Below are 12,793 nucleotides of genomic sequence, written 5' to 3'. Positions count from 1 at the left end.
GCAGCATTAGCAAACTCGTGCTTTGCATTTAAATGGTACTTCAGACTGGTAGTACTCCTACAATAAACTAATTCCGCGTTGCATAAGCTGTAAACAACTTTAGTCTTGTCAATTTCTCCATTAGGAAGCTTCCTAAAAATGAATTTTCCATGAAGCAAACCTGGCGACTTCGTGGCTGCATCCATGTAAACACACGTCCGAATTTGGTTAGGAATACAGCCGAGCTAAACTATCAAGGTGAATAATTTGATATTCTTATCGGGCGATATAAAAATATCGCCGTTAATCTATTCTTAAAGTTGGGTTGGGAACTGGGTCAAAATAGGTAAGCAAACTGATAACGAACGCCGTTAATGGCCCACCACTAAATAAAATATTTATTTTTTCCGCCGATCGATTCCACAGATAACCGGCGAAAAAGCAAAGACCAGCAAATGATTTCCCCCATTAATATCTTATAAAAACACCCCTCTTGTAATTCGAGGACGAAACATGAGAAAACGTGAAGACGCTGAGATTGGGCGTTTTGAAAATAAACTACCATTAAATAATGTGATTAAAAGCTAATTATTTCGAATCATTTTGAGTATATGTATAAATATTTACTTATTTAAGTTTATCGTGCTGGGAAATATTGAAATGGACCTTGAAAGTGACGTACAAGTGCTTTAATTCCATTATGACTTTGATCCAGAAGCGACACCGTGCTGGCTGGCTAGCTAGTCACGTTATGTATCTTGTGTTAATCATTCATGTATCGTATCAACGAACTACCTACGCTAGTGAAACCTACGTTTGCGCTCGTGTTAGTTAACCTAACGTAAGCTAGTCCACTAGCTAGCTAGACAGCTTCTTTGTGCTGTCAGTTGATCTTTGATGCCAATTAAATCAGAGGTGGGACCAAGTCAGTGTTTTGCAAGTCTCAAGTAAGTCCAAGTCTTTATCCTCAAGTCCCAAGACAAGTCTCAAGCAAAGACAGTCAAGTCAAGTCAAGTCTCAAGTCAAGTCTCAAGCAAAGACAGTCAAGTCAAGTCAAGTCTCGAGTCAAGACAGGCAACCGTCAAGTCAAGTCCCAAGTCTGAAACTTGGAATTTCAAGTCCTTTCAAGTCTTTTTTTTTTTAACCAATGTTGCAGGTATATTTTAAATGTAAATAATAGACATGTGTTCTTTTTTAAATTTGTATTCTCCTCAAATCTTGATAAAACATGTGCAACTGAAAACACGAAGTATTAAAAAAAAAAATTACACCTCTTTATTGCACAGTTCAATTTGTTAAAATTATCTGCAAAAATATTCATACTTTAAACTACAATTTTCCAGAAATAAATATTATGTGAAAAAGTCATAAGTAGAACTCCATGTTCAAATAAAAAGTGCTGATATTTTCCCAGTACAATACAAAGAACCATAACAGCATTTTTCCCTCTCTTCTCTTATTTGGTTTCTTGGAGAACATGTGTGTCCATGTGTGAGTGACACAAGACAAACAAATATAAGAACTGAACAATTAACAGGAATCTGCAACTTTAGACATTTCAGTAAACTATTCTGCATTGCATTTGCAAAAGACCAAACTGGCCAAAAGTCTGTAGGCTATGTCATTTGTGCACGATGAGGCCGTAGAATGATGCCCCCATAGCTGAAAACTCGCTCTACTTTTGTCAATATATTTTTTCTCGACGTAGATGTCTTCAAATACACAATCCATGCTGAGAAAGAACTGGATATGATGGTGACAGAGAGAGGCTCTCTTCCCCGAGTTCAGATACAGAACCCAGGTTTGCCAACTCTCACGCATTGAGCGTGAGACACACGCATTTGACTGTCTTCACACGCTCACACGCCACACTTCCGATATCTCACGCTGAAAAAAAAAATCTAGTTTATTTACCTCTGATCCACATCTATGATTCAATGAGTTACTAGTTCGCTCTGGCACCAACCACTGGCGATCGATCGATCGCGATATGTGGAAAAGCAGAGGACCGGTCTGCGTCAGAAGGACGGAAATGAAATTAATGGGGCGCACTTTATAAATATTAATATGCGCTTTAAAATTTAGATTTGGGGTAAAAAAAATCAGGTCTTTGCAAGTAAACAGGATCAAGTCCAATTCAAGTCCCAAGTTATTGGTGTAAAAGTCCAAGTCAAGTCTAAGTCTCTGAATATTTTTTCAAGTCAAGTCAAAAGTCTTAATATTGATGACTCGAGTCTGACTCTAGTCCAAGTCATGTGACTCGAGTCCCCATCATTATTGGCTATTCAACTGAGCAATAGACGTTTGTTAAAACTGACTGACTACAACTCTGGTTTATAATAAATATTAAAGATCTTAATAAATTCTGATCAATTTGTGAGTTATACTGTACATTAATAAGCAGCTGTAATTATACCAGCCGCGTACAGCCGCACACGTAACGTTAAGAGACTTTAAATGACGTCATAACGTAATAGACGACACTGCAGTAGTCGGGTGCATCATGGATGGACAGGACGGAGAGTACAGGGATGTTGTTAACAGCTTCGTAGAGTGGACTGCAAAGAACCATCTACTCCTCAATGTAGATAAGACCAAGGAGATGGTGGTGGATTTCAGTAAAAAGGGGTCACAAATCAGTCCCATTAACATCATGGGTCGGAATGTCGAGTGGGTGGATACCTACAAATACCTGGGTGTCCTGCTCGACAATAAACTAGACTGGAAGGCTAACACAGAGGCCGTGTATAAGAAAGGGATGAGCAGGCTATATTTTCTCAGAAGGCTCAGATCATTCAATGTGTGTAACAAGATGCTGGGAATCTTCTATCAGTCTGTTGTTGCGAGTGCACTTTTCCATGCGGCAGTTTGTTGGGGAGGCAGCATCAGAAAAGCGGAGGAGAAAAGACTGAACAGGCTGATCAAGAAGGCGGGTTCTGTTCTTGGCTACCAATTGGATGGTTTCGAGGTGGTGGTTAACAACCGGTCACAGAGCAAGCTCACAGATATACTGGACAACAATACACACCCCCTCCATGGGCTGTTGGTCGGACAGCAGAGCACCTTCAGCAACAGACTCCGACAGCTCAGGTGTAGAAAGGAGAGGTACAGGAGATCGTTTGTACCAACAGCGATCACACTGTATAACACACACAGTGCCAGGACACCAACAGACACCAATAATTCCCTGAATACCTGAGCACAAGCTGGACACTTTAAACTTGGACACTTTACACTTTTGACACTTTTGAAGGACTGAGCACGGGCAGGACACTTTAAACACTTAAACTTGGAAGTTTTTAATTTATGATAAGGTTATTATTTTATTGTTTATTTTACTTTGTATTTTATTATTATTATCATCCTCTTTAATCTTAAATTTGTATAGTGTATTTTGTTTTTGATTGTACTGGAGTTGCTGCAATATGTGAATTTCCCACCGGGATTAAATAAACTTCTATCTATCTATCTATCTATCTATCTAGACGTATAAAACTTATGGGACCAGTAACCATAGCAACCACAAAACATTACTGTATTGCGAATATCATATATAAATGTAATGTTTTGTGGTTGCTGTGGTTACTGCGACCGTTTATATATATATACGGTCTCTGCGAATATCACATTCAAAGCATTTGTCAACTCGAAGCGAAGAAGTTTCCATTGATTATTCGGAAAGAGCGCAGATTTGACGATCTCTTGAACACAATGGGTTGTGTTTACTCATGTATGAAGGTATTTATAGCTTTTTTAATACTTTATGGACCAATATTTAAATTTATAGTAACAAAAAAAAGAGTAACCGGCCGGGTTGATTGTGCGTAATTCTCCTGACTGAAAATCGCCCTGATACCTCAGACGTAAAGCCTTGCGAGCGACCGTAGCGCGTCCGCCCACCTCGCGCGACCCTGCGGTGGAAGCTTATACTTTCCGCGTGCAGTGTTCTCCGAAACGATATGTGGTAGTATAAAGAAACACCCTTCAACAACAGGGGAAGGAACATTTATGACGAATTTTAATGTTGCTTTGTGTTCCAGGTTTGAAAGTGCTGGAATTTAGGCTAAAGTACTTTAAAATGCCTGAAATTGTAACTACTTCGTTTCACAACAAATATCTATCTGACTGAACAGTTCTCTTGTGTTACGTTAACAAATACGAGCCTCTTGTAATTCCAGGACGAAACATGAGAAAACGTGAATACGCTAAGATTGGGCGTTTTGAAAATAAACTACCATTAAATGTGATTAAAAGCGAATTATTTCGAATCATTTTGAGTATATGTATAAATATTTAACTTACGTTTATTGTGCTGGGAAATATTGAAATGGATCTTGAAAGTGACATACAAGTGCTTTAATTCCACCTTGTGAAGGTGTATGAACCCGTGACTTTGTTCATTGCGCTGAGGCGCAGCGCGCAAAGTTACAAAATTCGTGAGGCGCACGACCACAATCGACAGCGCGCGAGGCCCTCGCGCACGCGGAACCACAGCGATTACTCATTTTCGCCGCGCGGACCCTCGCGCCGCTTGCGACGCGTCAAGTATAAACCAGGCTTAATGTTGGAGAATAACGGAGCTCGCGATCTGCTCAACACGGCCAGCGTCCCTTCCTCACAACAACTCAGTCGTTTCATTAAGAGAAGTGCCATTCTGTCGTCGTAATAATCAAGATAAACTAGCAACTAAGAAATTAGGGCCACCGAGACCAAATTTAAACATCAAACAAGTGAAGTGTCCACAAAGGGAGGAAAAGAAAATAACCGGGGATTTTGGTGAAACTGGTATGAAGGGAAAACATGGCTAGCAGGCTGTGAAGTAGCGAGCGCCCTGTTCTGCATTCTGTTCCATCTTTAATGCTGTTGCCCACTTATATTCTAAAACGAAACACCTAAAATAAAATGCTGTCTGAGGAATACAGAAATTATTGAGAGTGGGAAAGATTCACTTTATTTAATTAATGGTGAATCTGGCCTCTCTCCATGTTTAAAGATGTTTGAGGGCAAATTGAGAGATGACCATTTTTGTTGACCACAGTTAATTGTTCAGGAATTGTAGCTTTAACCAAGATGATATTTACAAGATATATCAGTGCACAAATACTGTACAGTCTATAATGTAAAGAGAAATATATATGATTATATTTTCATTGGTTAAGTCACTGTTATTTACCCACTGAAATGGTCACCTTGGATGTCATCACAACAATTGCCCCCCCACCCCCCCCCCCTCCGAGATATTTGTCAGAGGCCACCACTTGTACTGAGATAATATTTCGCATACTAATGAACTGACAAACCAATAAATGCTGTTTTACAGAAAAATAAGAAAGCAGGTGTGGAGAATGAGGTAGTTGTAAAGAAGGAGAAAAAGAAGAGAAAATGGTGGAGATTTATCAAGGTGTCCTCCAAGGCATCTCATGGTCGTGTGTCATCTGAGGGGCACTCCATGGACGTCACCTCATCCACCTCTTCATCTGAGGGACACAACTCCCCTGCTCCTACCTCTCCTCCTGTGATTAGTTTCCAAAATACTTTATCTGCTCATCCTGCTCATTCCTGGCCCTCAGCTCCCAGGTATGAAAAGCATTTCAGCCTTATGAACTGTTTAGTCACGTGTATGTTTTTTCATAAATCATGAGAAACTGAAAAAATAAAAAACAGCAACAGAAAGTGTTTCTTCACAACTGTCTAATGATAGGTAAGTGAAAATTTTGTGTACAACACAAACTCCATGTTCATCTCACACTGCTTTCTCATTCAGATCGGTGGCAGGTCAGGTGGAGACAGCAGCTAGTGTGCAGACAGAAGCTTGTGTGCACACTCAAAATGTGTTGCAACCACACATCCCCGAAATGAAGCCTGAGAGTGGCCAGGGTGAGGGCGAAGGCCACGCCCCCACTGTTTCGACTGTCAGAGACACCGACATTCAACAGCTCGGGTAATGATACGCAGCATATTCAACATTGTATGATTGTACAATTTACACAGATGAACCTATCTTTATCTATAATACAAAAACACACACACAGCAGTTAAAGGAGCAATACGTAATTTTTGTACTTCTTCTTCACAATATGAAACAGCTAGTATACTGACAGCTAGTGGCCTGGAAGTTTCACAGAATGTGTACTAAATCTATTTTGAAATGTGAATGTCTCTTAGATTTCCCAACATTGGGAATACGTGCTACATGAATGCCACTCTGCAGTGCCTTCTGAGTCTCTCCTCCTTCTGGAGACCCATCAGAGCTCAGTGCTTCAGCTGGACGGATCCATTCAGCTGCCAGATGCTGAGGTACCCGAACCAGAGGATTTATGTGTCTAAACGTTTTAAATATGAGTGCTTAGGGGGTTGTTGTGATGCTGAGAGATATAAATCACATTGGACTTCCTGTTGCTGTGTGTAGATGTTTCGCAGATCTGCAGCAGGGCAGGCTCACCACTCAAAGCTCTACAGAGAAGATGCAGCTCCTGGGGGCCCTGAATGCCTGTGTTTCAGTCTGGTGCCCTGAGTTTGGAGAAGACTATGAACAGGTCCAGTTACATAGCCCTCTGAACCATTACGAACACATCAGTACCACATGCAGGACCTGCACACAAGTCTTTTTTGTTTTTTCACTGTGCTGCTGCCGTTGAAGTCCAGGAGCAAAGCCCCCTTTGACGTTCTCTGCTGTCTTCCACAGGATGCCCATGAGTTCCTGTTGCTGTGTTTTCGGCTGCTGAAGGAGGAGGGAGAGATACTCACGGACTCCTTCTCTCACGTCTGCCCTGTAGCTAGCTTTGAGTTTTATATCAAGACCATGCGCACCTGCAGCAGGTATTTCTGTGTTATATCCCTACATCTCCATTTAGTAAACGGACTGGTCTTAACTAGTCTTAACATGTGTTAACTCATACACTGTGTATGGGATACAGTGCGTTATCTGTGTCAATGTTGAAATGTCTCCGTTCTATTTTGTGAAAGCTGTGGACTGCAGAACACCAGAATGGAGGACTTTAATCACCTCTCTGTCGACCTGAGCTCTACCTTGACGGACAGTCTACACAGTTACTTCAAGGTTTGTCAGCTCACACACTTTTCCTGGACAAAACTTTATTACCATTTTATTAAATTAGAGCAAGAGAACCGTTATGGCATGCTGCCATTCAGATTTTTGTCACTCTCTAAAAATCTTTTTTCAGCCAACAGTTTTGGAGTATTACTGTGAATGTGGTCAAGGCAGCGAGGCACATGAAGAGATTGAGTTCTTCTCACTGCCACAGTGAGTCTCACCTTATGCAAATGAGCAGAAACAATGAGCTTTAAACCAGTCCAACTTGCACACACTTCAAGTCCTTAAGTTGTTTTGTCTTTGGCGCAGAGTTCTGATCCTACACGTGAAGAGGTTTAACATGCTGGGCCAAAAGCTAAGAGACCGGATGGACATCCCAGCAGAGCTGGACCTCTCTGTCCTTCCTGGGGCGTCTGCACTCATGCAGCAGTTAAGGTGAGCTCATACAACAGGCTGAGCCTGCCGACTCTCATCTCTGTCCACCCTCATACATTTAGCTATAAAACCCTGACTGAATGGCTGTGTGATTTGTCCACAGTGGACCAGCTTGCACCCTGGACAAACCTCACGAAAGTCCGGAAAACGTGCAGAAAAACTCTCTTCCAGAGCAAGGTAGATATCTGCTTTTTTCTCACAGTGAAATATCGAACTTTGGAGAGACAACAGGTAAATTTATAAGTATTTGCCATAATGATGTCATTCTTATAACCCATTAGAAGTAAATGAGAGCAGAGAAGGACTGGTAGGGAACAGACAGCACTTCAGACCACTGGTGAGGAGAGAGATAGAGAGATAAAAAAAGAAGAGAGAGGTTGAGTGAGACTGAGGAAGAGAGGCTGAGACAGATAAATAGATATGAGAAAGAACTGTATTAACATCTTTAATGCATTTTCACTTGAATCATATGAAAAAAAATGGATGTATGTGTTGTTTGCAGGAATGTTTCTCCACATACAGGCTCAACGCTGTGGTGTCTCATTTGGGTGTCCGCATGGACAGTGGTGAGTAGTCTGACATTTTTCACACCCATGCAGTAGAAACTATAAAAAGAATACTGACCTCTGCTACCCCTACAGGGCACTACATCAGCCACGTAGCTGAGGAAGGAGAGAGCTGGCTGTCATTCAATGATTCGAAAGTCACAAGAAAGAATGAGGCAGCCATCCTTAAGAGCGCGGCAACAACAGCCTACTTGCTCTTCTACGTGCAAAGGTAGCAGCTCACCTTCTAACTCAGGTACATTTACTGAAATTCAATAAGCTGAATTCCAACTGCTCACATTTTGCTGTTGTGTCCAGTGTGGCTGGAGAGAGGAACGTGGCCCCATGGAAGGAGGACCTGGGAGAGGCAGCAGTGTCCCCCTAAACCCAACACCACGCCGGGTCCAAGTCAGGATACACATGTAAGAATCTACAGCCACACTTCATAAAACAGGGTACACATCTACTCTGACCAGTTCGGGTCTACTGCTGCATGTTCCTGTCGTCCAATCGTAGGACACAGTTAATTATGAATGGCTGCAGCCTTTCAGATTTGGGAACATAGGTACTGTGGTCTGTCAGGACTCTTAACAGAAACACATTCCATAAGCTTATATATGTAGGTAGGAAATTAGCCTTTACCCTGCCCTAGGCCTTATAATCAAAATGTGCACAATTAGAAACTTCCTTCCTAAATTACCGCTCACACTTGCGTGCCTGCATAAGATCTTTAACCCAGTAAAATAAATAGATTTTCTCCACACTCTCATTAATCGTCAGTAGTTGGAACAGCATAGAGAAATAACCGACAGCACTGAGAAATAACCAACATTTACTCTTTATTTGCATATTTCAGGAGTGAACATGAAGCTCTGATGTGACGTTGCTGACGTGATGACATAGGACCAGATGCATCAGAAACTAATTCTAAAAAAATTAAAGACTTATTAAACTTCACCTGCTATATCAGGGTTTTTATAGAGGAGCTTTCTCCTACATGCATCACGTCACACTCCGGCAAAATCAAGCGAAAGAACTACTAATACCCTCATTGTTAACACACTACTTCTGGGCACTGAAGAGACCAAACATAGGCAAAAATACACTGTACACTTTAGCAATACATTTGTACACATTTCAAGTGTAATAATATCCTCATTCATAAATGAGTAAATAAAGTTCATGTAAAATGTACACCCTTGAAAACCATATGTAATAGAATTACATATTATTCATACCATGATCATTCTGAACCAAGGTTATAACCCTTAATGAAAATGAACAAAATAATGAAAACTGATATTGAAAAAATATTTTCGTTAACTGATATAAATAATAACAGTAATAATAAAAACGGTAACTAACTGTAACTGTGTTAGGGTAAACGCCCCCATTAAGCTCACCCAAATCTAAAATTTGACATATTTACAGCCAAAGTAATTAAGTCAAGTCAAGTCAAGAGGTTTTATTGTCATTTCAACTACATATGGAGTACATAGTGATAAGGAACAACAGTGCAGACAGGACATAAGTGCAACCAAGTGTGGACAGAGCACAACACAATACAGACAGTAGTGTACAGAGTGCAGACAGACACTTCACTAGAGAGAGAAGTGTAAGAGGTAGGTTGGATAGTGCAAATTGTGCCGTGTGCAATATGCAGTATATATACAAAGGGAGTCCCTGTCACAGTGTAGTAGTGTGTGTAGTGCAAGTGCCTTCACATTGTCAGGGATAAGTGTTTGGGTGTGTGTGTGTGTGTGTATGTATGGAGGAGAAGTCCATCAGTTCAGTGTCTGGTGTTGAGGAGTCTGATGGCTTGTGGGAGGAAGCTGTTGCAGAGTCTGGCCGTGTTGGACCGGATGCTGTGGTACCTTCTTCCCGATGGGAGGAGGGAGAACAGTGTGTGGGAGGGGTGGGTGGGGTCGTCCACAATGCTGGCTGCTTTGCGGATGCAGCGGGTGGTGTAAATGTCCGTGACGGAGGGGAGAGAGACACCAATGATCCTCTCAGCTGTCCTCACTATACGCTGGAGGGTCTTGCGGTCGGAGACATTGCAGATCCCAAACCAGGCAGTGATGCAGCTGCTCAGGATGCTCTCTATGGTACCTCTGTAGAAGATGGTGAGGATGGGTAGAGGGAGGCGGGCCTTTCTCAGCTTCCAGAGGAAGTAGAGACGCTGCTGGGCTTTCTTGGCTGTAGAACTGGTGTTCAGGGTCCAGGTGAGGTTCTCCGATAAGTGGACACCAAGGAACTTGGTGCTCTTAACGATCTCCACAGAGGACCCATTGATGTTGAGCGGAGAGTGAGTGTGATGTGCTCTCCTGAAGTCAACAACCATTTCCTTGGTCTTGTCCACGTTCAGGTGAAGGTTGTTGTCTTTACACCAGTCTGTCAGCCGCTGCACCTCCTCTCTGTACGCCGACTCGTCACCTTTGCTGATGAGACCCAGCACTGTTGTATCATCGGCGAACTTAATGATGTGGTTTGAACTGTGTTTTGCCATACAGTCATGAGTCAGCAGGGTGAACAGCAGAGGACTCAGAACACTGCCCTGGGGGACCCCGGTGTTCAGTGTGATGGTGCTGGAGGTGCTGTTCCCGATCTGACAGTCACATTTGATATCGACGTTCCTGTACCTATTATTCAGACGTGTGGACTCGAGTCACATGACTTGGACTGATCACTAAACTGATGACTTGTGACTTGACTCGACAACATCACTGAAGACTTGCGACTTGACTTAGACTTTACCTTTACTGACTTGTTTAGTTTGGCCTTTGATTAATCTGTTACATATTTACTACATCTCGTATCTTTTCTCCGAGGTTCACCTGGAGAGTAACATTGCAGTCGGAGCCTACAATACCAGCATCGCTGCTCCGACACGGAATGAAAGCCTGGCGTTCATCAACAGACATTTACAGTGACAATATCATAACCCAGAACTTTCATTTTTACCTTTACTTAGTCTGATTGTGTGATTTGTGTGTGACTTGTGTATTTGTCTGTATTTTGTGTAATCTGTGTGTTAACGGGCCGCCCAATGGAGGATGGGTTCCCTTTTGAGTCTTGGTTCTCCCGAGGTTTCTTCCTATTCCCCACTATCTTAGGGAGTTTTTCCTCGCCACTGTCGCCCTTGGCTTGCTCATTAGGGTTCTGGACCCGTAGTATTGTTAACCTTTTAAATCCTGTAAGGCGCTTTGTGACAACATGTGTTGTGAAAAGCGCTATACAAATAAACTTTGATTGATTGATTGATTGATTGATTGATTGACTTGGACTTGGAATCGAACTTGAGCTTTAAGACTTGAAAAGACTTGAAATCCTTATTTTAACATAATAAATAAGTAATATAGAATCACATAACTGGATCATTTTGAATTAAATGGTGCTGTAAAATGTGAACTGCTCAGCTCAGTTTATCCGTAACCGAGAGGGGGAGAGGGGGAGGGGGGGCAGCAGCGTTGAATTTGTGCGGAGAGGACAAGCAACATGCTCCCAAAAATTATCCTGTTCAATTATTAAGATTATGCTGTTGTGAATGAAATAGGAACTGCGACATGCAAGACATGTGGAGTCAGGATAAGAGATGTAGATACAACCACTTCAAACTGTTCGACATTTGAGGCTGCACAAAAAAAAGCAAGTCTCTGCTATACATATACACATATATACATGTATATTTAACATAATGCTATAACGGTTAGCTCGCTAGCTGGGATGTGATAACTCAGGGGTCGGAAATTAACTTTTACAAGGGTCCACATGAGCAACTTGACTTGTGTCAGCGGTCCGCACCAATGATAATTCGAAAGCGGGGACCGGGGGGACTGACGGACGAACAAACGAAAGTCACTGAGGCGAGGGGGGGTGTCGACATCTCACTCAAGCGAACCGAAACACTCAAACGCCTAACGTTAGTTAGTCTGACTAACTTAATATACTACTAATCAACTGCATCAATTGTGTTAAATATTGAAATTACATCTGGTGACTTGACTAGGACTTGAAGTTTAAGACTTGGGACTTGACTCGAGACTCGCTTGTATTGACTTGGGACTTGACTCGAGACTTGATTGTATTGACTTGGGACTTGACTCGAGACTTGATTGTGAAGACTTGAGACTTACTTGTTACTTGCAACTTAGTGACTTGTTCACATGTCTGCTATTATTAAATATAAACGTAAAATTTCATACCGGAATCTTAAACAAATCTCCTCCTCTACCCTCTCAGACTCTCTAATCAGTAATATGTCTGTCTCCCCTACCTCATCTAATAATCCATCAGTTCTTGTTGATTATTATAATGATACTGTTTTGTCCTGTCTTGACCAGCTGGCTCCCCTTAAAACCAAAGAGGTTTCATTTACCCACTCTGCACCTTGGTACACACCAGAGCTTTGTCAAATGAAAACTCGAAAGCGCCAGCTTGAGGGACTTTATAAGAAATCTGGACTAACAGTACATCATCAGGCTTACTCTAGTTATCTTAAACTCTATAAAGACGCTCTCAATATAGCCCGGACTACGTATTATTCTGACCTTATTCATGCTGATTCTACTAGTCCCAAAGTCCTTTTTTCCACAATAAACAAACTTCTCAAACCAATCGATAATATCTCAAATACTTTTACAATTAATAAATGCAACTCATTCATGTAATTCTTCCAGACAAGGATTGAGACTATCTACAGTTCCTTGACCATCCCTTCTGTTCTTCCAGTCCTTCCGTTGATCATACCTCAATCTACCACCCAGTCTCTCTCCCAGTTCTT

The 12,793-nt window shown here is 41.8% G+C and overlaps 1 protein-coding gene across 2 annotated transcripts; it reads left to right on the top strand.

Annotated features, from left to right (window-relative positions):
• The first annotated feature begins 3,549 nt into the window (after nt 1–3,549).
• LOC143474719 (ubiquitin carboxyl-terminal hydrolase 12-like) lies at nt 3,550–9,107 on the top strand. Of its 2 annotated transcripts, XM_076972272.1 has the most exons (15): nt 3,550–3,717; nt 5,300–5,556; nt 5,744–5,920; nt 6,145–6,276; nt 6,389–6,515; nt 6,665–6,798; nt 6,946–7,039; nt 7,164–7,243; nt 7,343–7,468; nt 7,572–7,645; nt 7,750–7,805; nt 7,971–8,034; nt 8,110–8,245; nt 8,332–8,435; nt 8,870–9,107. In XM_076972272.1, exons 1-14 carry the CDS (start codon nt 3,691–3,693, stop codon nt 8,396–8,398), a joined length of 1,551 nt encoding a protein of 516 aa, XP_076828387.1. In that variant the 5' UTR covers nt 3,550–3,690; the 3' UTR covers nt 8,399–8,435; nt 8,870–9,107. The 2 variants fall into 2 exon arrangements, 1 of the variants encoding a protein (XP_076828387.1); XR_013120841.1 differs by lacking the exons at nt 7,750–7,805; nt 8,870–9,107.
• The last annotated feature ends 3,686 nt before the right edge of the window (nt 9,108–12,793 follow it).

The sequence above is a fragment of the Brachyhypopomus gauderio genome, chromosome 14 (genome assembly GCF_052324685.1).
Source record: "Brachyhypopomus gauderio isolate BG-103 chromosome 14, BGAUD_0.2, whole genome shotgun sequence".
Taxonomy (NCBI): Eukaryota; Metazoa; Chordata; class Actinopteri; order Gymnotiformes; family Hypopomidae; genus Brachyhypopomus; species Brachyhypopomus gauderio.
This window is presented reverse-complemented; position numbering and strand designations above follow the sequence as displayed.